This window comes from Eumetopias jubatus, unplaced genomic scaffold, assembly GCF_037043125.1.
Source record: "Eumetopias jubatus isolate StellerSeaLion01/CBP00866 unplaced genomic scaffold, mEumJub1_p1.0 scaffold_13, whole genome shotgun sequence".
Lineage (NCBI taxonomy): Eukaryota > Metazoa > Chordata > Mammalia > Carnivora > Otariidae > Eumetopias > Eumetopias jubatus.
The window spans coordinates 88512507-88539722 of NW_028274819.1; the positions used below are offsets into that span (position 1 = coordinate 88512507).

The 27216-nt window shown below is 43.2% G+C and overlaps 2 protein-coding genes across 5 annotated transcripts in view; both read left to right on the forward strand.

The window, feature by feature from the left end:
• PRDM10 (PR/SET domain 10) overlaps positions 1-24944 on the forward strand; it is a 95994-nt gene extending 71050 nt beyond the window's left edge. For both annotated transcript variants that reach the window (XM_028120832.2, XM_088017606.1), the window contains 10 exons: positions 1513-1668; positions 6376-6555; positions 7696-7806; positions 8958-9158; positions 9850-9993; positions 10383-10553; positions 12029-12169; positions 15282-15450; positions 19384-19487; positions 21974-24944. In XM_028120832.2, coding sequence (XP_027976633.1) covers positions 1513-1668; positions 6376-6555; positions 7696-7806; positions 8958-9158; positions 9850-9993; positions 10383-10553; positions 12029-12169; positions 15282-15450; positions 19384-19487; positions 21974-22174 — 1578 coding nt within the window. In that variant the 3' untranslated portion in view covers positions 22175-24944. The remainder of the gene's footprint in view (positions 1-1512; positions 1669-6375; positions 6556-7695; positions 7807-8957; positions 9159-9849; positions 9994-10382; positions 10554-12028; positions 12170-15281; positions 15451-19383; positions 19488-21973) is intronic.
• A 1598-nt stretch (positions 24945-26542) lies between these two features.
• The window catches only part of NFRKB (nuclear factor related to kappaB binding protein), a 45174-nt gene continuing 44500 nt past the window's right edge, over positions 26543-27216 (forward strand). For all 3 annotated transcript variants that reach the window (XM_028120787.2, XM_028120789.2, XM_028120790.2), the window contains exon 1: positions 26543-26628. The gene's annotated coding sequence lies outside the window, so the exon portion shown is untranslated. The remainder of the gene's footprint in view (positions 26629-27216) is intronic.

Below are 27216 nucleotides of genomic sequence, written 5' to 3' on the forward strand. Positions count from 1 at the left end.
ATTATCATAACTCTTAATTGTCCAAATCAGACATTGGCATTGAAACATTTAAGTTTTATTACAAGTAACAAATACCCAGATCTGATTGTGATTTTTACAAAGTCTTTCTTAATCTTTGCCAGTACCCTCTACTCATAAAATATAGAGAGCCTATAGAAGACATGCTCCCATTTCCTGGCCTGGAAACATTTTCTCTCTACTACTGTGGTATCCTGTCTTGCTTTACTAAGGTCATGCATTTTGGAAGGAAACAAAGAGAGAGTTGGTATATAATATACTTTTGTATCAAGCACTGACCTCCTTCCTTGGACTATATTCTGGAGCAAAATAGGTGAGGATAAATTCCAGAATATTCATGATTTCATTTGAACTTCAAGTGATGATATGCTAGTTCTATGCTAGTCAATGAATAATTAAATATAACTAGTAAAAATATTTTCTCTTTAAAAAAGAATTACCCAGACAAAAGGAGATCATAGTTCTGCTAGTTTGGGGAGTCTTGGTAATTTTATCACTTCACACAAACAATTAGAAAAGTGACTTATGGCAGAATCTAATGGCAAAAGAGACTCAAAAACAATGAAGCAAAATGTCTTATAGAAATAGTTCTCTACGACTCACTACTTAGCTCTCATCACAGCTCTCCTTCATTGGGTATTTACAGCTAAGAGAATTGAGGCCATATTCCTTTATTTAAATTATCCAGAAGTATAGGGAATAAGTTTAAGGAGAAATGATGCTGGTATTGTATCGTTCTCATAAATGGGTAATGTATTTTATATCATCTAATTCATGTCTTTATTCTTCAGAACCTGATTTATTTATTTAAAGATTTTATCTATTTATTTATTTGACAGAGAGAGAGAGAGAGAGAGAGCGTGCACACAAGCAGGGGGAGCAGGAGAGGGAGAAGCAGACTCCCCTCTGAGCAGGGAGCACGATATGGGGCTTGATCCCAGGACCCTGGGATCATGACCTGAGCTGACGGTATATGCTTAACCGACTGAGCCACCCAGGCGTCCCTTTCAGAACCTGATTTAATGGAAAGATGCAAAAGGACCAATTACTAAAAGGGGCTAAATTGCTTCTATACATGTTGGAGGCAGAAACAAGTGAGAAAGAATTATTTTTTTGTCTTTCTGTGGATAATTTTTACCAAGATTTATTAAAATCCAGAGGAACTCTGCTTAATCTTAAAAAAGTAGAGAGAGAGAGAAAGAAAAATGGGTCCCATGTGATCAGGGCTTTGAGCAAGCACTCTTTCTTCCTCTTCTTCAAGTTATGTGGGAGGTTAAGATTTATAAAGCTTTCTGGCTGCTTGTTCTGTTTCTTTGTGACAGGGGTACTGTGTGTGATGGAGGCCAATTATCAGTCACATTTGATTGGATTACACCGTCAGGTTGATGAAAATCCATGGGAATGCGTTTGGCTCCCTCTAGTGTTGATAAGCTACCATTTGTCCTTCCTTTGGGTGCCCGAGTCCTCTGACTTGTTGGTGTCTTCAACTGCCAGGTGAAAAAACACGTGCGAAGCTTCCATTCAGAAAAGATCTACCAGTGTACAGAGTGCGACAAGGCCTTCTGCCGTCCCGACAAACTGCGTCTTCACATGCTCCGACATTCAGACCGCAAAGATTTCCTGTGTTCCACATGTGGGAAGCAATTTAAGGTACGGAAGCCGTGAACGGCCTAACGTTGTTCTCACGGCCACTAACATTATGTCGGGCTAAGGATACATATCTGTTCATTTCATCCGTTAATCACCTACTTACAAAGAGCTGAACTTGAGATGCATTTTATGTCTCATGTTTGACTTGGTTATTACGATAAAATGAAGGAAAAACCTCACCTTAATATCCCCAAATAATTAATTCAAACTGCCGAATAGAGTAATAACACATCTCCTTAGGAGAATCCAGATGTACAATAAGTGGAACTAAATTGCTGTTGAGGAATTCCTAAGAGAACAATCCATTTACTTACCAAATTGAGAGATTTTTATTGAGCACTTACTATGTATCAGAGCCTGGTAATTGAGCCCTGAAAGTCTCAGGACTGTCATCTAGGGAAGGAGGGAGATCTGTGGAAATCTGTGGAACACTGAACAGCTTAGGCAGCTTTAGGGAATGGTCATGACTCCAAGGATTAAAATAAGACTTCATAAGTATCAGTAGCCTGCCTGGAATTTAGAAGAAGCAAGGGGAAAACCCACAGGAGACTCAGGGATAAGAGTTAAACAAGGAAATATGAAACTGATAAATATATACTTCATTGGGAAATCAGATGACTCACATTCAATAAAGAAACATTAGTGAGTGTGATTGTAGGTCATGCTGTCATAGAAACTGGGAAAGACTCAGAAACAGATGCTGGAGGGAAAAACTAATTTTAAAAAGATGCATTGTATAGAATGTGGAGATGATAAAGAGATATAGGAAGTAATTTTCAAACTTTAACTTGATGTGTTGTGGAATATAATCCTGCTGGCTTTCAGTATACAGTAGTACAGTTTAGACCTTTGCAGAGAACTCTAATGTGAAAGCTCTAAATTGACCTAGGTTCTTTTTTGTTTCTTAATTAAAAAACAACACCAACAATATATCCAAAAGGATCCCTGTCTTATGATGTTAACCAGTTAGCTATCCATCCATCCTACCGTTTGGTATTTTTTTATTATCTTTTTTGTGCCTGATACCATTTGAGCACCAGGCATGTGAAAAACCTTGCTCCTTTCATTTTCTCTTTCACTCTCACCAGATATATTAGGACAGGGTTCAATCAGGGAAGCAAACCCACTGGAGTTATGCAGTAAGGGAGTTTCTTACAGGAATAAGAACTTCATCATAGAAGAAGATAGAGAAGCAAGGGTCTGGCAGGAGAGGTTGGAGGATCAGAGAGAAGTCACTAATGCACCCTTCTGCAGCCCTGGTCCGGGTGGACAATGGGAACTTCTCTGGGAACCTGGGAAGCCAGGCACCTCCAGCGGGCTCATGAAAGAGAGCCGGTGCTGGCCACAGAGGAATGTTGCTGCCTGTGGCGATGGACGCTGAGTTGCCTGTGGCGCCTGCCCTCAGCAAGAGAATGGGTGGCTGAGTGGGAGCCAGCGAGGGTGAGCGGGGCTCTCCCAGCGCCCCTGCCCCTGGCCCACAGAGCATCATGGCCACTGCTTCATTCCCGCCTTCCAGTCTGGTGCGAGCCTCTCTTCGCGAAGACTGAGAACCACACCAGGATTGGGATCCATGTAAATACAGTTAGTTCCCCTTAGCCAAGTTGACGCGGTACAAAAGCACAATGTATCTACAATTCACTTTTCAGACTATAATGAGTTATTTTTCTAGAGAACAAATTCAATGTCATGGGCCTTTTAATTTTAGTAGCCTCTTAGATAGAATCCAAAGTGCTTATCACTTAAAAGTCACCCCAAGGGGCACCTGGCTGGTTCAGTCAGTAGAGCATGCAACTCTTGATCTCAAGGTCATGAGTTCAAACCCCACGTTGGGCATAAAGCTTACTTAATTAAAAAAAAAAAAGCCACCACAAGATCTGGCTTCCATAACAGAATGTAGAGAGTTGTCAACTTACTATGTTGTACGCCTGAAACTAATGTAATATTGTGTGTCACCCAAACTCTAGTTAAAAACAGAACCTGGGGTGCGCCTGGGTGGCTCAGTTGTTAAGCGTCTGCCTTAGCTCACGTCATGATCCCAGGGTCCTGGGATCGAGCCCTGCATCAGGCTCCCTGCTCCGTGGGAAGGAAGCCTGCTTCTCCCTCTCCCACTCCCCCTGCTTGTGTTCCCTCTCTCGCTGTCTCTCTCTCTGTCAAAATAAATAAATAAAATCTTAAAAAAAACCAGAAAGCAAAAAGCCGAACCTGGCTCCCAATTACCTCTGCAGTTCCGCCTTCCCCTTTGTACTCTGCTCTACTGAGCTCTGTGGTTTACTGCAGTGTGGCATGCTGTCTCTCCTGGGGACTTTGCATCTGTTCTCCTTCACAACCCCCCACTTGAAATACACTTTCAGACTCTCTCATCATTCCATCTGGCTGATGTCACTTCGTACAGAGGCATTTCTTGATGCCCGCCCCCCCCCCCACTGGATTAAGTGCTTCTCCTACGTATTCCGATAGGACCCTTTACTTGTGACCCTGTTGTAGCACTTCTACTAAATTGTAACTGTCCTACTACAAGCTTCAAAAGGTAGGACCTTTTGACTTTCAGGAACTCTCAGTTTAAAGAGGAAATTTGACATGTGCATTAAAAATTATTACTGCTCCTGGGGCGCCTGGCTGGCTCAGTCAGAAGAACATGTGACTCTTGATCTCAGGGTCATGAGCTTGAGACCCATGTTGGGTGTAGAGATTACTTAAGTAAATAAAACTTCAAAAAAAATTATTACTGCTACTGTAATAGAGAAAAAAAAATGCCATGAGAAGGATTCACTCTGATTTGGGGTGTAGGTGACACTTGAATTCCTTGAAGGGTGGGGAAGAGTGAGCCTGCTAGAGAAAGGGATGGGAGGAGGAGAGGGAGAGAGGTAAAGATGCTCCAGGGGCATTTTACAGCTGGGCTGCACTAAGACCTAGTCAGCGGGCATGGAGAAGAGGGTCCATATCCAAGACAAACATCTGAGGGAGCATTGGTAGCACTTTGTGTCTGGATGCCAGGCTGATGGGTGGACAGAGAGGAATTGGGCTTTGCAGCTTGGGAGGCTAGATGTCTGGGAATACTGCTGATCCAGCGGCAGGATTTAGGCAGGAGGAGAGAGTGGAGGCATAATGGATTGGGCTTAGGGCTGTTAGGATGGAAAAGACTTGCTGAGATCTGGCCTTCAGCAGATGTGTCTGTCTCTGTATGCAGAGCTTGGTGTAGTGGCAGTAGTCGTAGTAGGTGGCTTTGGGACTTCTGTAATGAGGCAGTTACAATAACCTGGCCTGTTTAAAGGGAATGGGTGGGGGGAAATTAGTGAAAACCGATGCTGGGGAAAAAGTAGAAATGCAACAGAAGTCTGAGGTGGTGAGCTTTATCACTCTATCTAAAGACACTCCAGAGAAATACTGTTATTTAGGGCAAGGCTAGTAATCCAGACTTTACTGCAAAGTAAGAGACTCTGAAATTCTCTGCTGGACTTTCCAGGAATGAGGTGGGTGGGGGTAGGAGGAGCAGAAGAGAGAGGTAGGTGAGGGGTCCTAGCGTTGAACCCTGAACTTCGAATGGTTCCTGATATGGGCACTCAAGAAATACTTGTTAAATGAGTATGCTGAAAAAAGGCAGTGGTTAAATACAAGTCCTTATACCAAAATGTAGGGAGAACTGTTCTGGTGGAAAGGTTCAAAATCTTTATCAGACCAATAGTCATTTTTTTTTTTTAAGATTATTTATTTATTTATTTATTTGACAGAGAGAGACACAGAGAGACAGGGAACACAAGCAGGGGGAGTGGGAGAGGGAGAAGTGGGCTTCCTGCGGAGCAGGGAGCTGGATGCGGGGCTCGATCCCAGGACCCTGGGATCATGACCTGAGCCAAAGGCAGATGCTTAACGACTGAGCCACCCAGGCGCCCCAAGACCAATAATAGTTTAATCGTGTCTGAGAGAAGAGAGAAATGCTGAAGAGGGGAGCTGGCATTTTTTGAATGTTTTTTTCCTTGGGATGGGCTCTGCTTGATTTTTTTCTCTATGGACTCATACCAACATGTATCACTAGATTAGGTCATCAAACTAAGGCCTGTGACCTAGACCGTGCGCTTCATCCACAGTGGGCAGTGTAATTGTTTGCATGAGCTTCTAAGTCCATATGATGAGAAATACTTAAATTTATGTGGGATTTGGAAGAATAGCATAACATTTTTTTAAAATGTGTGGGAACTGAGCATACAAATGGCTTTGTAAATACAGTATTACCTATCATTCATTATCAATTTGTCTTGTAATTCTTTTGTTTTAAAGATTTTATTTATTTATTTGATAGAGCATAAGGAGGGGGAGAGGGAGAAGCAGGCTTCCTGATGAGTAGGAAGCCCAACACGGGGCTTGGTCCCAGGACCTTGGGATCATGACCTGAACTGAAGGCAGATGCTTAACTGACTGAGCCACTCAGGCGCCCCTGTCTTGAAATTCTTAATACCAAATTTATTCCATTATCCTTTGATCTTCTCCATACTACATATAAATTCTTTCTTCCCCAAAACCAAGACTCAGTGGAACGTACTTATTTGCTAATGGACAGAGTTTGTGCATTCCAGCACCCTGGCAACTCGGATGCCTCTTGGTAGGTTGTGCTTACTGGTAACTTGAATTGCTTTTTTTAATCCCTTCAATTAAAAATTTTCTACCCTCTCTCCCCACTCCCCTGCCTTTTCAAACATTCTCTCTAAATAGCGAAAAGACAAACTACGGGAACATATGCAGAGGATGCACAACCCTGAGAGGGAGGCCAAGAAAGCCGACCGCATCAGCCGCTCCAAGACGTTCAAGCCTCGTATCACATCCACGGACTACGACAGCTTCACATTCAAGTGCCGCCTGTGTATGATGGGCTTCCGGAGACGAGGCATGCTGGTCAGTGCCAAGCGGCTTCCAGACCCACCCATTTCTGTCTATGGCGATGGCTTTGTGCAGTATTCTGTGTGAAATTTTCAGTAGGTTTTGTCAGGGGCTAGGGGAAAAGACAGAAGCACACGATGCCCAATTTGGAGTTCTTCCCAGATCCCTTTGCCCTCCTGTTTTTTTGTTTTGTTTTGTTTTGTTTTTGTTTTAAAGATTTTATTTATTTATTTGACAGAGAGAGAGAGAGACAGTGAGAGAGGGAATACAAACAGGGGGAGTGGGAGAGGCAGAAGAAGGCTCCCTGCTGAGCAGAGAGCCCGATGCGGGGCTAGATCCCAGGACCCTGGGATCACGACCTGAGCCGAAGGCAGACGCTTAATGACTGAGCCACCCAGGCGCCCCTCCCTTTGCCCTCCTGTGCCACAGTTCATTTCTGCTGACCTCTTGGGATAAGTCTTTCTCTGTCACTTTTCATTATGAGTTTTCTTTTGCTTTACCGTGCTCAGTCTCTGCTCTTATATTTCATTTCCCTCTTCTCTTCTGTGTTCCTGAACGTCCTTTTTGGTGGGATTTTCCTTCTCCCCATTTGCTCTCTGTAATGCCCCCCTTTCCAGATGGGAAACAGCAATAGAAGGAAACTGCCCTTCAAAGCAGGGTGTGTGAACCGGGTTAGGAGACACCTCAGGATAGCCAGTTCAATTCATTTTGACTTTATTACAGTTCTGGTAGGACTAGAGGCATGGGGAATTATTTAAAATTTAGAACCTGAGTTTGCATCTCATTCGGTGTCCTCAGTAAGGCCAGGGCACTAAATAATGAAAGATGGCTTTGCATTGGGAGAATTCAACAATGAGATTTGTGCTAGTGTAATTTTCTATTTTCCTTCGGTGGGTCTTTCAAAGAGTGTTAATGGAATCCACCGTGACTCAATTCCCTTCAGTAATTTGCTGAATGACTGTTAACTCCTGCTAACCGTGATTGTTAAGGCTTGGCGTCAGATGGACCTGGAAACGCTCGATCTGGCCACATGCCTTATTGTTTTGGGGCATGGCTTCCCAGGATTCCAACTTCTAGCAGTCAAGACCAGAGGCATTTGGTTCGCTTCTCTTTGTAATAGGCTCTCTTTTTCTCATTTGCTTTTTCCCCCTTTAGGTAAATCACTTATCAAAGAGGCACCCAGACATGAAGATAGAAGAGGTGCCAGAGTTAACTCTACCCATCATAAAGCCCAACCGTGATTACTTTTGTCAGTACTGTGATAAGGTAAAAGGAAACTGTCCACACGGGGATGCTTCCTGGGAGCCCTGCGTAGAGCCCATTTGTCCGCATGTGTAAACATATACTTAGATCTTACACTTATTCTTAACAGATGGTTCCCTGCCTCTCAGTAGTTTTCCATTCAGATGAGAAAGGGCTAAAAGTGCAGCCTCATTTTAAGCAAAATTTTTTTTCCTAAGCATTAGTTGACTTGGTGTTTAACATTTTTCCTTCTCTCTGTGGTTTTGTTATAAAAGTAGAGGCTTACCAAGAGCTTAGTATATGAATTCGTTTTAAATTCCTAAGCTCTAAAGCGAAATTGTTTATCATCCTACTTGTAAAATATATACAGTAGGTTTGGGATTTCTAGAAGATTGAGTAGGATGTGGAGAAGTTTTGTGATGGAAGACTGTACTATTTCACCTTTATTTTTGTGCAGTTGCAAAAAGACTGAATATACATGTATTGTTTCATTGTAATATTTTTCCTTATACAATGTACTTGTGTCAGCTTAAAACTGGGAAACTTTTTTTTTTAAAGATTTTATTTATTTATTTGACAGAGAGAGACACAGCAAGAGAGGGAACACAAGCAGGGGGAGTGGGAGAGGGAGAAGCAGGCTTCCACTGAGCAGGGAGCCTGATGCGGGGCTTGATCCCAGGACCCTGGGATCATGACCTGAGCCTGAGGCAGACACAACGACTGAGCCACCCAGGCGCCCCAAAACTGGGAAACATTTTAAAGCATAGATTCACCATTATACGTACTAGGCACTTTTAGACTTCCCATTTTGGAGGTTTCTTTGGCATCTAGTACTAGTAAACATATAAGAGCTTTTGTGGAAAGGCTAAGTGGGATGAACTGGCCTTTGAAACGATTCTTTTTCTGTGACTGTGCATCTACCTCTTAACCTTCAAGGTAAGGGGTATTTTTATTATTATCTTAGATGTGTAAATTCTAGAAAGATGCCTAGCATATCTACATTATGTTCTTATTTTATATATCCTTCAATATAGCTGCTAACATATTTTATTTTGGGCTACCTGAATACTTTTTCTCATTTCTCATACCTAACAACAGAATTGTTAGAGATTTTGCTTTAAAGTAAGAAAGTGGAACCGTATACTGCTTTCATGACAAAGCGTTTGAATTTGCAGGTTTATAAAAGTGCCAGCAAACGAAAAGCCCACATTCTGAAGAACCATCCAGGGGCTGAGCTCCCACCAAGCATTCGCAAACTCCGTCCAGCTGGCCCAGGAGAACCAGACCCCATGCTGAGCACCCACACCCAGCTCACGGGCACAATAGCTACCCCTCCCGTGTGCTGTCCTCACTGCTCCAAACAGTACAGCAGCAAGGTATGGGAAGGGCTTTGACTGCATCCGAATCAAGGTCATTATTTAAGGAATCTCTTAAGAGAAGGTGGCAATTGGCTTCTTTGGAATTGATGGGGGACTATTGGAGATGTTTTGTCTAGTTCAGATGGCTAAGGAGCTGTTTCCTGAGAATAGGGATTATAAATCAGAATGGGAAGAGAGTAAGTGGAATTTCCACAGGGTTAGTGTATCTCATACATAATCTGAGCACTCAGTTGGTTTCCTTTTCTTTGGTCTGCTGAAGGTCTCATATTGGAATATTTTATGCTCATGCTTTATGAGCTCAGGTTTATAGAAGCATGATGTAGGAAGATCAAGATCTTCCTTCAAGACCTTCAAGATCTTGAAAAGATCTTGAAAACGGGGTCATTCTTGGTTGTGGGAGGCGGAGAACTTGTGATTGATTGCTGCAGGTATTGGGGGGTTAGGGGATACCGTGAGTGAGGTGTGCTGACCTTGCCTGATGGTGTGGGGTCACATGGGTATTCAGTTTCTTCTCAGCCTCTTCCTTTTCCTCTTGCAAACTCTGTGCTCCTTTGGGAGGAGCGGGCACACCTTATTTCTTTCAAGGCAAAACCAGAAAGATTTCAGGAATCAGGCAGGGTTTGTGTTTGAGAAAAATTGCAAATAACTAACTCTAGTAATGATTCTTGGTTTTGCCGTACTTGTCCAGACCAAGATGGTACAGCACATTCGAAAGAAGCATCCAGAGTACGCCCAGCTCCCTAACACCTTACATCCACCGCTCACGACAGCTGTGATCAGTGCTGCCCCGGCTGTGTTAACCACAGACAGTGCTACTGGGGAGACCGTGGTGGTAAGTGTGTGACTGGTCAGGGCACCTCATCCCCTTCCGCGCCCGTCACGGCTTCCGATATCAAAGCCACGTCTGTCTTGCTATATAATTGGCTGCAAAGGTAGCTCATTATCCCTCAGTTTTCTACCCAGGGCCTTCTGTGTGTGGTGGGTCTCCTAGTCGATGCTTTCCAGAACTGTCTGTAGAAGGGGCAGCAAGAAACAGGAACAGTGCCGTTCCTGTGCTGCAAGATGGTCAGAACCTGTCGGGTAATCCCATCGGGGTTGGTGGATATAGACATATGTAATCCTCCAGCATCTTCTCACCTTTGGATCTTTCCTACCTGAGCTCAGGCTAATTTGTACCAGCTGTAGTGTTACCAGCTAGTGTGTGTTTTGTGACTTTTCTAGACAACAGACCTCCTAACCCAAGCCATGACAGAGCTGTCCCAGACCTTAACAACCGATTACCGAACGTCGCAGGGGGACTACCAGAGAATTCAGTATATTCCTGTGTCACAGTCAACATCCGGTCTTCAGCAACCTCAGCACATACAGCTTCAAGTGGTGCAAGTGGCTCCGGTACATGTTTCTCTTTACCTTCAGGAATGCCAGATCGCCACTAGGCAATACGGCGGCGGCGGGGCGGGGCGGGGCGGTCAACAAGAGCACCCAGTTCTCAGAGCTAGAGCTGGACCCCACATCATGGGCTTCCCGTGTAAGATCTGAGTCTAAGGCATTTGGCAAGCTCTCCTGGCCCCCCGGCTGTATAGGGCTCTGGACTTAGCAGTGTAAGAGATTCTCTCAAGAACCTTCCAGAGGTTTCCGGCTGCCCTGTACACTGTCATCCTGTGCTACCGCGGGGCAGTCCTACATGAACTCCTTCAGAGCCTCTTCTGAATCCTTGAGCACCAAAGTCGACTACTTGGTGGGGAACCAGTTTGGTATATCCCTACTTGGGCATCGAAAGGGAGGTTGTAAAGAATAATTTTGAGTTTCAAATGTCAGTCAGCACATTATTCGTACAGAGGTGTGAGGACGTTCCTTCTGCCTTCTGTAGCTCATTCTCACTGATTAGGGAGCTAAAAGAAGAAATCCTCCCAGAACTATTGTTTCATTTAAGTATCCTGAGGAAGTGTATTCAAGGCACAAATGATCAAACCTGTTGCTTTGAAATAATTTGGTGTGAAAATTTAGGAAAATAGGAAAATTTAGGACTAATACCGGAGTGGGAAATAAGGAGTTGCTACTGTTGTTGACTGTTCTTTATCTTGTTTTTCTTATGGGACGTTTCTTAACTTCAGGCTTTGGAGGAACCTATGAATCCCTGAAATTGGCTGAAAAGTGTGATGTATATGTACATTATTCTGGAAAAAGGGACTATAGCCAGATTTTCAGAGATGTCTGGGATACATAAAAAGGTTGGGAACCACTCTTCTAGTGGGTCAGTAGCTGAAAGCAAATTCTCTTCTTTGATCTCTTTTAACCTATGAAGGGTAGGACATTACATTTAATTGAAACTTAAGGGAAAAGGACTTTTGATTCCTGAGAGCTTCTTGTTCAGCTTATTACAAGGAGCTATGTTCCCTCTCTCTCCTTCTCTTTCAGAATTAAATAGCATTAGTGGCTTATGTTTTATAAGCGTGACTTTTATTTATTTATTTATTTATTTTTAAAAGATTTTATTTATTTATTTGACAGAGAGAGAGACAGTGAGAGAGGGAACACAAGCAGGGGGAGTGGGAGAGGGAGAAGCAGGCCTCCTGCCGAGCAGGGAGCCCCATGCAGGGCTCGATCCCAGGAGCCCTGGGATCATGACCTGAGCCAAAGGCAGACGCTTAACGACTGAGCCACCCACGTGCCCTAAGAGTAACTTTTAAAATGATCTTCTTTGCTGGTGTTTACCAGCTTGGCTTAAGTGTGGGCTCTCTGGGAGCGAAACCCTGGATGTGAAGTTCCGTCTGCTGTTCTGCTGGGATGTTGTTTCAGCCGAACATTTTCTCTAGAAGGATTTCCCTTCCTCTTAATCAGTATGCTTTTGGTCTTCTGCCCTCTAGGCCACTTCCCCACACCAGTCTCAGCAGTCCACTGTGGATGTTGGCCAGCTCCACGACCCTCAGACCTACACCCAGCATGCCATCCAGGTGCAGCACATCCAAGTCACAGAGCCCACTTCCTCCACCCCCTCATCATCCCAGGTATGTTCTCCCACTGCTCACGAAGGGCAATATGGTCTTGGGGACCCTGGAACGTTCATAAGAGTGAAGAGGCATTGTCTTCAGACCCAGTCAGCTTGACTATTGAAACGATACCGTTTATTTTTGGGCCTTCATTAAAGATCCTACCTTTGCCTCCAGGTTTTATATTGGCATTATGGACACACTTGCATTAAGTGATGAGCTTCCCCTAAGCAAAAGGAACCCTGTGATCTTATATCCTAGGGACAACCTTGGCCTTTGTTTCCTATTCTAAATGGCTGTCTGATAGCATGCAGTTGCTAAGTTGTTTCTTGAATTTTGGGACAGTGACTTTGTGGCGTATTATTGTGTTTATATCATAGAGGCTGTTATTGGGACAGCATAGCTACATCCATTAAAAAAATATTTATTTGGGGGCGCCTGGGTGGCTCAGTCGTTAAGTGTCTGCCTTCGGCTCAGGTCATGATCCCAGGGTCCTGGGATCGAGTCCCGCATCGGGCTCCCTGCTCGGCAGGAAGCCTGCTTCTCCCTCTCCTACTCCCCGTGCTCGTGTTCCTACTCTCGCTGTCTCTCTCTCTGTCAGATAAATAAAATCTTTAAAAAAAAAAATAGAGAGAGAATGAGAGACAGAGAGCACGAGAGGGAAGAGGGTCAGAGGGAGAAACAGACCCCCCCACCGAGCAGGGAGCCCGATGTGGGACTCGACCCCAGGACTCCAGGATCATGACCTGAGCTGAAGGCAGTCGCTTAACCAACTGAGCCACCCAGGGGCCCTAAAAAAAAATATTTATTAAAAATCTTACCCTTTGCATGAAACTTTTCTAGGTCTTGCCCTCAAGGAGCTTGGAGTCTGGTAGGGGTATAACAAATATGTAGAAGTAAATAGGATATAAATCGAAGGTATCTGAACCAGAAAGGATACATGTAGGCCCACCTCTGATATTCACAGGTTCCAGGACAAGAGTGCAAATGAAAGCCTGCATGCCTGTGTCTGAGTGGTTAAAAGTTTCAAATCAAGCTAACAAACTTAAATAAAATATGTTCTTTGCAACTACATGAATGGAGCTAGAGACTATTAATGCTAAGTGAAGTAAGTCTGTCAGAGATAGACAGATACCATATGATTTCACTCATATGTGGAATTTAAGAATCAAAACAAATGAGCAAAGGGAAAAAAAAGAGAGGGGGGCAAACCAAGAAACAGAATCTCTCTCATTTTTTTTTTTTTTTGAGATTTTATTTATTTATTTGAGAGAGAGAGAGCAAGCAGGGACGGGGCAGAGGAAGAGGGAGAAGCGGACTCCCTGCTGAGCAGGGAGCCTGACGCGGGGCTCGATCTCACCACCCTGAGATCACGACCTGAGCCGAAATCAAGAGTCTGACGCTTAACTGACTGAGCCACCCAGGCGCCCCAACTAACTGCAATTTAAGTAAAAACTTTAAAAAATGTATGTTCGTCTTCCCGCTTGACACATATATTTTCATAATAACAAAATTGAAAAGGATATGCTAAGTAACAATTGCTGCTAAATAACATGGTTAGTGCCAATTCAAAATTCCTTGCCTTCCTGCCAAATGTGTGGGCGGCACTGGCAGCTGCTAGGCTGGGGCTAAGGAAGGGGGAACAGGATTTCTCCCTCCCTTGCTGGCTTTGTGCCCTTCGGACTGCTGTGGAAATCCATAGGATAAACATGCACTTTCTCTGCCTTCCTGTTTACTGGGGGGCATTGGGGGTGGGAGGCTCTGCTGCTTGCCATCTGACGGCCCCTCCCCTCCTTCTGGTGTGAGGTTCAGCGGCTGTGAGGTTTCTGTCACTTCTCCCAGTCTCAGACAGTCACCTCTGTCCACGAGGGGCCTGTCTTTCCCACCCCCACGGGTATCACACTTCTAAGTTTCTCAAAGGAACCCTAGGCTGGAGGGACTCCTTCTCAGAAGGTGGTGGCACAGGGACAACCTTCCCCAAGACTGCTCCCTGTTTCTTCTCACCCAGCCTCCATCCTGCACCTCACAGGGCCTTCTGTGTACCCACATGGACACCCCGACCCACATGTCTCAGCTTCTTCCACATCCCTGCACAGGTGATCCCACGGCCACCCCCTTGGTTCCCTGTGCCCAAATACCGTTAGAGGAGCCCATATCCAAGAGATAGGACCCCTGCAAGGTGACAGACCCAGGGAATAGACTTGTGCAGGCCCTGGAAGTGGGTGCAGGGCTGTTGTCACAGGGAATGGGGAACTCTGGTTCCCAAGTGTCACCTAGAAGGGGACACTTATTCCAGGGCCATGGTCTAAGGATGGGTCTTGCCTGGGTCTAAGGATGATGTGGCTATGTTGGTAAGTTATGGGCTTTCAGAAGAGGAAAAGATTCTGTTTAGCAGGGAATCAAGGATATTTCTGCAGAAGTGGTATCTGAATTAGGTCTTGAAGGAGGGGTTTGATTTTGACATGGTAGTTGGGGAAGGCATTATGATCTGAATATGGTCTCACTGTGAGTAAAGGCACAGAGGTGGGAAACTGGTATTATTTATGGAAAACTGTTTAGGTTAGTAATAGGAAATGATGTTTGGGAGAAAAGTTTGGAAAGTAGTTTGGAGCTGGAATATGGAGCGCTTGAATGGCAAACTATGGAGCTTGGGCTCTATCCTGTGGACAGGAGTAAGCCTCTCTGTGGGTCTCTGCCTGTGCACCTGTGTTTATCTCCACTCCCTGGGTGGGATGTCCCAGTGTACTCAGTGGAAATTATGATTTCTGCGTTCTACTTCAATTTGTATTACAGATTCGCTCTGTGACATAGGCAAGTTCTTTAGCTTCTCAATTTGTTAAATCTTATGTAATGAAGATAATTAGACTTTCATTCATTTGTCTTTCTAATGAGCTCAGTGAAATTAATTTTTTGGATATTCTTGTAGATAATCCTTTGAAAATGAATTAGGATTTGAGAGTTATGATTCCTTTTCATTAATCCTATTCTCATTTAAAATATTATTATTTTAGCAGTGATACTTGCAGTGTTATAATTCGTGTTAGCCAGATTTACTTCCTTCAGTTATTTGTGAGTCTTAACTAAATTGGAAGTGATTACTTTTCTACTCCTGCCTTGTCTTTCTCTCTAGGTAACTGGGCAGCCCTTGAGCCCTGCCTCCCAGCAGTCCCAGCAAGGCCTCAGCCCCTCGCAGATACAAGGCGGCGCCTCCACGCCGGGCCAGGCTCTCCAGCAGCAGCAGGGTTCCTCTGTACAACACACCTACCTACCCAACGCTTGGAACTCCTTCCGTGGCTACTGTAAGGCAGGAACAGGGATGGTGCTCTAGTTCACGGGTGGGGAATCTACACTCAAGGGTCATAATTTCATTAGCTTTAGAATAAATTTTCTGGACTAAAGTATCATTGGCCATTTTCTGCACTCCATAGTACATGTCCTTGAATGAGTTTCATGACCAAATTCAAGGCAGCGTTCTGATCTCAGAGAGCCACCCATTTCAGAGACATCAGGAACACTGCCAGAGAAAGTGTAGGCGGATGGACTAAGTAGCAGAATAGATGGATCTAGGGTAGGTTGATGGTGTGATTCATCTCTTCCATCAACATTTATTTATTTATTTATTTATTTTAAAGATTTTATTTATTTGACAGAGAGAGACACAGCAAGAGAGGGAACACAAGCAGGGGGAGTGGGAGAGGGAGAAGGAGGCTTCCCGCGGAGCGGGGAGCCCGATGCGGGGCTCGATCCCAGGACACTGGGATCATGACCTGAGCCGAAGGCAGACGCTTAACGACTGAGCCACCCAGGCGCCCCTCCATCAACATTTATTGAATAGAGTCTTTGTATAGGTGGATGTGCTAGACCCGGGGTATACAAAAAATTAATATTGATTCATATCAGTAACACCACACCATACAGCCAGCTTTCATGAAACTCTCACTAGGTGCCAGGAATGATTCTAAACCACATATATACTACGTTCAGTATTCACAACAACATATAAGTACAATTGCTATTTGCACTTTACAGATAGGGAAACTCAGACACAGAGTAACTTGCCCAAGGAACACAGCTAGTAACTAGAGGATTGGAACTCAGGCAGTCTGGCTTCAGAGTTTACACTCCAAACCACCCCACTCTGTGGCCTTTCCTTATAAGATAGTCTTTGGCTCAAAGAGATCATTATCTAGTAGAGAGAGATATATGAATAGTTGGCTTTCAAAACCCTGAGATTAGTGGTACAGAAGCAGCAAAAGGCTGGCTGCTGGAGATCCTAATAGTGAACAGTTTTGGTGGGGATGGCAGCCTTGGATATGAGCTGGAAAGCATGGGGTCTTTATGACTGAAGATCTGGAATAGAGGAATCAACAGCCCTTGATAGTAGCAACTGGGAGCAGTAGGGGCTGAGAAGTTAGGAGGCTAGTGTTGGTCTTCCTCCTCCTACTGATTTCTTTCCTTGAGTCTGTCTCCATTGTCCTTGGCTGTGTTATATGGTTTTGGTATGGAATCAGACTCAAGCTGTACGTTCTTGTTATTTTTACAATCCTTTCTCTTAAATATTGGTGGTCACAATGAGGGCTGAGTCTTGTTTCTAGTCGGGGAAAGACTCCTACTCATGGTAAATACCAGGAGAACCCTGGTCAGTAGACATTTATACTAAGTTTAATTCCTGTGAAAGAAATGTGGAATGATGCAGATTGCCATGGGAATGATAGAAAACCTGAAGAAAAGAGTCTGGAATTGAAGTTATTAGGGAAAACATTTAAAATACACAAAAATAGAATAGTATAATGAACGCCTTTGTACCCATTATCCAACTTCAGTTATGAAGTCAGGGCCAATCTTGTCTCATTTGTACCCCCATCATTCTCTTCCAATCCCTCAACTATACAATAATCCATATTATTTCATCCATAAATATTTTTAAAAAATATTTTATTTATTTATTTATTTATTTAGAGCATGAGTGGGGCTGAGAGGAAAGGCAGAGAGAGAAGCTCAAGCAGATTCCTCACTGAGCGTGGAGCCCAATGTCGGGCTCCATCTCAGAACCTTGAGATCATGACCTGTGATGAAATCAGAAGTCAGATGCTTAACCAACTGGGCCACCCAGATGCCTCCATCCATAAATATATGTAGTTTTAAAGATTTATTTATTTATTTGAGGGGGGATGGGGGGGAGAGAGAATCTCAAGTAGATTCCCTGCTGAGTGTGGAGCCTGAAGTGGGGTTCCATTTCACAACCCTGAGATCATGACCTGAGTCAAAACCAAGACTTCCACGTTCAACTGATTGAGTCACCTAGGTGCCCACATAAATATTTTTTAAAACACAACTCTAGTACTGTCATCAAACCTAAAAATAAATGACAGTAATTCTTTGATAACCATCAAATATCCACTCTTTGTATTTCTGTGATTGTCTCATGTTTTTTTTAAGATTTTATTAATTTATTTGACAGAGAGGAGAGCACAAACAGGAGCAGGCAGAGGGAGAGGGAGAAGCAGGCTCCCTGCTGAGCAGAGAGCCCAGTGCAGGGCTCAGTCCCAGGACCTGGGATCATGACCTGAGCTGAAGGCAGTCACTTAACTGATTGAGCCACCCAGGCGCCCCTCATAAATTTTTTTTATGATTGGTTTGTTCTAATTGAGTTCCAAATAAGGCTTATGCATTGCAATTGGTTATATATTTTGAAGTTTTTTTTTTTAAGATTTTATTTTTTTTAAGTAATCGTGGGGGTCTCAAACCCATGACCCCAAGATCAAGATTCACATGCTCCACCGACCGTGCAGCCTTTGAGGTTGTTTTTTTTTTTTTTTTTTTTTTAACAAATGTATTCTCTCTCTTTTAAATTGCAATTTATGTGTTGAAGAAACTGGGTCATTTGTTCTGTAGAATTTCTCACATTTTGAATTTTGCTGTTGTCATCCCTATATTATCATTTAAGATACTTTCTTCTGTCCCTTTTCTTTCCTGTAGACTGGAAGCTTGATCAAATTCAGGTTCAGTTTTTTCCCCCAAGACACTTCTGGCTGGTGGTGTGTACTTCCATCAGGAGGCACATAATGTTCGGTTGTCTGTCTTTTCCCTTTGCACCACTGTTTCATTAGGGATTGCAAAATTGTCATATTCTGATTCTATCATTCTTTTCTTACTTATCAGCTAGAAAACTTCTTCTTTTTTAAGATTTTATTTTTAAGTGATTTCTGCACCCAATGTGGGGCTCAAACTCACAACCCTAAGATCAAGAGTCATGCGTGCACTCCACCAACTGGGCCAGCCAGGTGCCCCTAGAAAACTTCTGTAAAGAAAAAATTTTTACCTTAACTAACAGGTTACTCTGAGGTGCAGTTTGCACAGGAAGGGCAGGATAAATCCTTTAAATATTCAGTTCATCTCTTTTATTTACCAGTTTTCAAAATAATGAGTTCTTTCCTAGTATTATCCAAGGTGACCAATGAGGGGTATGTGTGTGTGTCTTACTGTCATTGTATTCTCATGAATTTCAACACAGTAAACATATTTCAAGCCATTGCAGTTGTTACCCTTATTGTTGCTCAGATTCTCCCAACATTGGCTAACGAGAGCATCTTCAAATTGGCCCCTGTGTCTTTTCTACATGACCCTGTAGTCTCTTATAGCATCTTGCATGCTGGTATGATCCCAGCTTATTTTATGATCTAGGCTCATCTTATAACGTTTCCTATATCAGCTCTGGAATCAGACAGAAACTATTATATAAAGACTATCAACTGGATGCTAGGGTGAACTTTGTTTTTAATTTGCTTTAATAACACTGGTGGTGAAATAAAATTCAAATTAGATTATGTTGCTATTAGTAGGCAATAGTGGGTACATTTATCAGTGACTCAAATCCGAATATAAAATTAAAAATATTGAGCTAACAGGTAAATCTTTGTAACTTATTTCAAGGTTTACAAAAATTATTGAATATTTGTCTTATGGATATTCAGAAGCCACATTTGGGGGAGATGCATTGATTATTTCTTTTTTTTTTGCATTGATTATTTCTGATATTTGATAACTCTCTGCTAACTTCCTATGATCATTCTTATCAGAGTATCAAGAAATCATATCATGATAAGATTCTACGGCAAGGAAATCTGTGGAAAATGTCTCAATGAGGAATGTGGCCATTGGTTAGGTATTTGTTTCTACAACTTGTATTAAAATCTGAGACCGCTGAAGTATGGCTATTTCCTGTTTTTCAGCATCGGAGATTCAAATGATGACACTTCCCCCAGGTCAGTTTGTGATTACAGACAGTGGTGTGGCCACTCCTGTCACCACTGGCCAAGTAAAGGCAGTTACGCCGGTAAGTGACCTGCTTGGGAGGGCTTTCCTGTCCATCATACTACACTACTCTCCCCTCCCTCTGTTTCCTATTCCTCAGCTTTCCTTATCTGAGTTAGAAGTACCTCCTCTGTATTCCCATAACTCCTTGTGGAGTTATATTATAACCCTTATTATAGTTTATATTAATTACTGGTTTACTGTCTGTCTTTTCCCAGCAGACAATGAATTCCTTGAAAGCTGGGTCTTGGTCTTTATCTCTTTATTCTCAGTGCCTTGCGCAGGAGGCTGGGCTATAGCAAATGGTCAGTAAATATCTATGCAGTTAATAACTGTAATGAACCTTCTAGACCCATATACATACAGATTTGTAATTGATCACCTTTTTATGTGCTTTGTGGAAAGTATTCATGACTATTGGTCTTCAACTGGGTTGGAAGAGAATAATAGAATGAATCTATTATGGAGCTCTTTTAAGCTATTTTAAACATTCAATCTCCCCCACTCATCCCACCCCTGGGAAAAACGTTGTCATGAATTATCTTGTTATATTTAGATTAGGCAGGTCAATGTTGATTTTATCTGCTACCTCTGGTTTTCTCGTCACTGGTTTGTTCTGGCCTGACTCTAAGTAATTAGAAAACAGTATGTAAATTTAAATTAAGAAACATACTCGTAAGTGGCTAGGGATATTGGGAGGTTCCCAGGGGAAGACTCTTTCCCAAGAGGTCTCAAAGAGTAGCAGGGTAGTCTGGTGGCCTCAAAACCCGATTTTTTGGGATGCCTGGGTGGCTCAGTCAGTTAAGCATCTGCCTTCAGCTCAGATCATGATCCTAGGGTTCTGGGATTGAGTCCCACATCAGGCTCCTTACTTAGCAGGGAGCCTGCTTTTCCCTCTGCCTGCTGCTCCCTCTGCTGTGCTCTCTCTCTCTCTGACAAATAAATAAATTAAAACAAACAAACAAAAACCCCAAAAGTGAAAACCTGATTTTTTTCCCCCAAAGCATACTGAGAGGTTACCCATTTCTTAGCACACAAACTCACATTAACTAGACTTCGGAGAGATGTGTACATCCAAAGTAACACTGCTGTCAGTGAAGACAATAACTCATATACAATGGAATAGTCTCATTGGCATAATCAGTGGAATTTTTACTCCCTGTGAGACCCATTGACTCTTTACCTTTTTTTTGGGCCAGGAACTCATTTGAGAACCTGATTATAGCCAAGGATGTTCCCCTCCTCCTGCCATAATACACACACACACACACACACATTTAATGTACCTTTTCCAAGGGGGCGCCTGGGTGGCTCAGTCGTTAAGCGTCTGCCTTCGGCTCAGGTCATGATCCCAGGGTCCTGGGATCGAGCCCCGCATCGGGCTCCCTGCTCCGCGGGAAGCCTGCTTCTCCCTCTCCCACTCCCCCTGCTTGTGTTCCCTCTCTCGCTGTGTCTCTCTCTGTCAAATAAATAAATAAAATCTTTAAAAAAAAATGTACATTTTCCAGGGTTCACAGATTCTCTAAAGCCTATCTGTGGACCACCTAGTAGTCCATGGACCCTAGGCTGAGAGCCAGCCTCCTCCTGCTAGAGAAAGACTCACATGGGAAACAAAATCATAATTAGAGATTGATGAGTGTGGACTCTGAGCACATGGCCCTAGAGAAATCAAATGGGTATTTGCGTATGGCTATTTTTCTGGACAGTGCTTGGAAAGGCCACTGCCTGGGTTTTCCTCTGTTACTGCTTTTTTCTTAGCCTATATAGCAGACCGATCACCCTGCCAAGGGACACATTCTTTCTTTAAAAACGTTAACTTAAGGAGCTAGCTAGCTCCCTGTCTGTGAAGTTTTTATGATCAAAGGAAAAATAATGACAATGCATGTTTTCATAAAGCTAAATTGATTCAATGTAAGGGATTTTATCCTAAGATTGTATTCTTCTTATACTTTTGAGTGTTAAAATTTCTCTCATTTGACAGTAGCATCTTAAAAATGACTTTACTTGGCAAAATAAAATTTGGGAATACTTATTATTACTTTTAATTTGCTGGTCTATGAAATTCTGAAATCTAGGAACCACTGATCTTGACTCCCTATCTTGGGAGCCATTATGTCTCTTTAAGGAAACTTTAAATATCTCTTCTGTGATCTATTTTGTATTACTCTTAAATATTAATAGACAGCAATCTTATTTTATCACTATCTAAATTCTTAGGAGCAGTACAATAGCCCACGTTTCCTTTGCCACATAGGTCACTATTGTAATGCAAATTTCTGTACCCGAAGCTCTTCACTATACGATTTGGTGGAACACCTAAGGCGGTCCCTTAAATTATCTTTGTAGTCTATTACTCTGACTGATCCATCCCCTCTAAAGTACTCACATAAGTGCCTATTTTGGTGTCACCTTGTAACATTTCCTTTCATCTTCCTTCTTTCTCTCTCCACCAAGAACCTCCCCCACTCCTTTAGACTTCAGATTTCTAAAGATCTTTTTTTATTCTAGGGTCATTATGTGTTATCAGAAAGTCAACCAGAATTGGAGGAAAAGCAAGCTTCTGCTCTCTCCACGGGAGTCCAGGTTCAGCCAGCTACACACAGTGACTTGGACCCCCAGACCACCAGCCAACAGCAGCCGACACAGTACATCATTACAACCACCACCAACGGGAATGGGAGCAGCGAAGTGCATATCACTAAACCTTAACTTCTACCCTTGAGCTTGAATCCAGCAGTCACATCATGTCTTTTCTCATCCATAAGTTTGAAAGCTTCCAACACTTGGAACTCTTTTTTTTTAAGATTTATCATTCACTCAAGAATTTGGAAACCACAGTTTTGACACTCTACACACACTGGGGCTCCTTTTATCAAGGTCATCTTTACCAAATTGACTCTTCAAACCCTAGGAGCTTCTGCCATGGAATGGAGATCTTTCACAGGAAAGTAGATTTCAAGGTGGAGAAATTTCGCCTTACTCTTGAGTTGGTTTTTTAACACATTGATAGGCCTTACTTTTCCTTTGTGGAAATATTAAGTGGTGTATCACGTTTGTACCAAAGGTGGAGAAAGGATGTGCCAAGTCCATGGTCACTGGACTTCCTCATTCAAAACCATGGCACCGAAGGAGAAGGGCATTTTATTCAGTCAGAACTGCTTCATCTTTTGAGTTTGCATTTTCAGTAATTTAACAAGGGGAGCCTATTGAATATGAAAATAAAGATGATGAAACAGAGATTTGACAGTGATGTTCTGAAGGAAAAACCGTCTTCTAGATTTTTCTTATTGCTGATTTAAAACAACCACAACAACAACTTGCCTCTTTGGGAAAACTGTTGTCGGGCTACTATTGGTAGTGCTTTGCACAGGTGCTGGCCTTCAGCCACTGAGGCCAGAACCTCCTGTTCTGATTTATTTTGTTTACTTTATTACTCCACAATGGTAGACTCCCTGTAAGAGAAAAGGTTTGTTTGATATCAGCAGAATTTAAACTCCTACATTAAAGCTTTGCCTCCCATTCTCTGGTTGTGGTGTATTAAGGAGGCATTCAAGATCTCGGTACAAAGAAAAATTACTAAGATAATTACATATCAATAAAGTGAAAAGCACTGAAACCTTGTCCTGCCTTGCAGAATCCATTTACCATTCATTGGTACAGGATAAATTCCTTGTTCTTATCAGGTATACATTTGACTGTCATATCATTCAGTGTATTTTAGTACTTCTCATGCTGTCTTAAAATGAACATTCTTTAAGGTTGGATGGAAAGGTGGCTCTTCTTATTTTTTTTAACACTTTTAACTTATACGTATTGTAATTCACCTGGACCTTTTGGAAAGATGACCAACTTCACACTTAGGGAGAAAAATAAGAATGTGGGGACCATTTATATGTCAAGGTAATTATAAGGGATATGGAAGAAATCCAATCTTTATGCATCTTACACTCATTTGGGAGGAAAAAATATCTGCCTCAGCGATAGTTTTTCTTATATGTGTTCTTGTTTGCTGTCTTGTTGGCTATGAATTCAATGGGGGAAAACATTTCCCTCCTTTTTCCTGTGCATTCCAATTGTACACATAAACCATTACAGAAATCAGTATGTATTTTAACAACTTTTTGTGACATACTAACACATTTTTAGAGTAATTATCCTATGATGGAACTTACCACTCCTGAACAGAAAGACGTAAGCTCAATTTCAAATGAAGTTAACTAATCTTTTTTAATTACATTTCTGGGTAAAAACTGGTTCTATAAACTGAAAAAGTATAGTAGCTTCTTTATGGTAAAGACATCTTTTTGAAAAATGATTCTGTTGAAGTAACTTTACTAATATGTAGATTTTGCACTTTATTTTTGAGACCTCATTTATTTAGTTATCCCTGAAAATCTGGGCACTAAGAGAACTTGAGAAAGTTACTTGGTAAATGTATAGAAACTAGGGATGGACTCTATCTTTGGTAACAAAGATGTAATGTTGATGTTTTCAATGGAAAATATTGACCCTGACTCACAAAACAGAGACTCTGGGTTCCAAAGTCCTGCAATGTAATGATTGTAAATATCCTAGTGTCCAGTCTAGAAAGACTTGCTAGGTGAAGAATATTAGACTTTGCTAAAGGTCCAGTTAAATTTTTACACCTTAAATTTGGCCCTATTGGGTCCTTTTTAATTTGAACCAGCAAGGTAACTCCCCTTCCCTCAGGAATAACTTATTGATTAAAAGAGAAAACTATCACTGAACAGAATGTTCATTTTATGCCAGTTATTTCAAGTTGTAAAATACACAGAAGAAAATAGTTTGGAAGGACCCTGTTTCTTTCCCATCTAAGTTTTTTCTTTTTCTCTTTTTGTACTTATGTGGAATAAGCAAAGGATCTCAAACTAATTTGTATATTATCAACCAGAGATGCAGGTGCAGTCAAGCCAAACAACAATTCTTTAAGATCAGGTATTCTGCATGTCCATTCCAAGTTAATAGATTTTCAAAAGGACTTGGATTTGAAGAGATGGTGGATTATAAGCCATCTGAAGACCAGTATGGAAAAAAAAAGTATGTAGCCAGTGTTTATATTGTGGCCTCTCTTAGGACATGTTGGCACTCTAGACTTCAATCAGTGCAGTGTGAAAATTTTGGAGTAGGTTACATACAGATTTTACATTTTTATTCTTTGATTTGTGCCCGCATAAATAGACATTTCATCATGTAAAATTCCTATTATTCTGGAAAAACCTATTGTTTTGATCTTCTTGAATTGTTTTCTGAATTGGAATTATCCTTTCAAAAAACTCTCAAGATATCTAGGGCTAAAAAGCACTTCATGAGATGCTCAAGCTGACCCACAGGTTGAAAATATTGACCCTGTCCTGTTATTTAAATGTGAACATTTATTGTACATTCAGTGAGTTATAGTGTTAATAGTCTTGTGCTACTCAGCAGGTGTAAAGATTAATAAATATTTTTTTTTAATAAACATCTTCCTTGTTTGTATGTGTGAAGCTACAAGAACTACTGAGATTGTTAATTTTTTTTTAAAAAAAGATTATTTATTTTAGAGAGAGAGAACGCACCTGGGTGAGCTGGGAGGAGGGAGGGCCAGAGGGAAAGAATCTCAAGCTGACTGCCCTCTGAGCCAGGAGCCATAGTGGGGCTTTATCTCACAATCCTGAGATCTGACCTGAAATTAAGAGTCATCGCTTAGCCAATTGAGCCACCCAGGTGCCCCAATTTTTTTTTTTAATATTATAATTTATAATGTTCTGACTCTTTGGGTCATGCTGGTCTGGTCGGAGACACAATATAAGGAAACTCAGGGATGACAACTCTGGAATGGTGTTCCTTTGCCCTTTTAGTTGGTGATTTCTAATTCAAGAACCTCCCAATGGTCTAACAGGCAGGAACTAAGGGCAGGTGGGCAGCCAGCAGGGGAGCAAAAATGGGCTTTCTTTGGAAATCACTGTTTTCCAACAAGGGAGGAGCATTAGTTTGGCCTGTCAGCTTCCCCAACACATTTCCATCCAGTGGAGAGACCTGAGGATGGTCTCTGCACAACTGGTGGGAGAAGTTGTGGATTAAGTAGTCTGAAGCCGTTCTAAAGAAGACCCAGTGAAAAAGGGACCTAGATTTTTTTTTCTTAAAGATTTATTTATTTATTTAAGAGAGACACAGAGAGAGAGAGAGAGAGAGAGAGAACACGAGAGGAGGGAGGGTCAGAGGGAGCATCAGACTCCCGGCTGAGCAGGGAGCCCCATGCAGGACTTAACCCAAGGACTCAGGGATCATGACCTGAGCAGAAGGCAGACTTAACCGACTGAGCCACCCAGGCACCAGGGACCTAGATTTTTTTTTTTTTTTTTAAGATTTTACCTAACCACTTGAGAGAGAGAAAGCACGAGCTGGGGAAATGGCAGAGAAAGAGGGAGAAGCAGACTCCCCTCTGAACAGGGAGCCCGACGTGGGGCTCGATCCCAGGACCTCGAGATCATGACCTGAGCCGAAGACAGCCACCGACTGAGCCACCCAGGTGCCCTGGGACCTAGATTCTTAACAGAGGAATGTTATCGAGTTTAATTTTAAATGTATTTCTTCGACGTGTGTATACTTTCTTTCCCAACGTCAGGGGCCCAGGGACAGGAGGAAGATATGGGGATACGCAGGGGCACAGGCTCCGGGTCTGTGTTTTCCTCCCTGAACCTCAAGAAACTGCAGTTTCCTCAGCTGTAAAATGGGAATAGTGCATAAGAGCATACAGCACTAGATAGGGGCTAGAAAGTGCTTAGCATAGTGCCTGGTACAGGGTATGCTCTCTGCAAACGCTGGCTAATAAAACTGCGTTCACTTATTCATGGGCCTCCGTTCGCGGCCAGATAAAGACTACAGACACTCTTCCGAAGCTTCTACGGCAGGTGAGACCAACAGGCCCAGGCCGCGTGCAAACTGCAACCCAAAGCCAGCAGCGCGGGCTCGCACCGCCCCCGGCCCCACCCCGCGCGGCCCCGCCCCCGGCACCCTCCAGGCCCCGCCCCGCGCAACCCCGCCCCTTCCGCCGCCCGAGCCCGGAGCGTGCACGCACCGAGACGCCTTGCGGGAGCGAGCGCGTCTGGGAGCCCGCGGGCCGAGAAGCTCTGCGGGTTGGGAGACCCGCGCCTGCGACTCAGGTGAGGGCGGGCCCAGGACGGCGAAAGGGTTAAAGTGTAGCCGGGGAGCGGAGGGAGGGAGCGGCTGGGTCTCCGAGGGTCGCTGCTCCTGTGGTCCTGGGACAGGGGAGCGGGCGTGTTGGGAGCCGGGCGGCCGGGTGGGTGGGGGTTAGGGTTAGGCACGGTGTGGGGGAGGGGCCGTGGGCGCAGAGGTGCAGTTTAGAGGGGCGGTACCCGGGCCTTGTGCAGGGCGGGGTTGGCTGGGGAGGGGTTTAGCTGCAGGGGCGGTGGATTTGGAGCGGGCGTTTGTTCCGGAAGCAGCGCAGGGTTTAGCTTTTTCGTCGGGGAGGGTCCAAGAGGCAAGACTAGCCCAGGTGCAGAGGAAAGGCCATTGGGAGACACCCTCCTGGTCTACTACGGAGGTCCAGGACGCCGCAAGATTTAGAAATCCTTGGCTTCCGGGGTTCCAATCGTCTGGCAGCTCCCTGCTTTTTGTATTTTGAGATCCTGTTCAGAATAGTAGCAGGGCAAAGGTTGCCACTCGAATAGATTAAATTTAGCTACACATCCATCGTAGTTGAAGAAACTTGGGAACAAGTTGTGAAACGG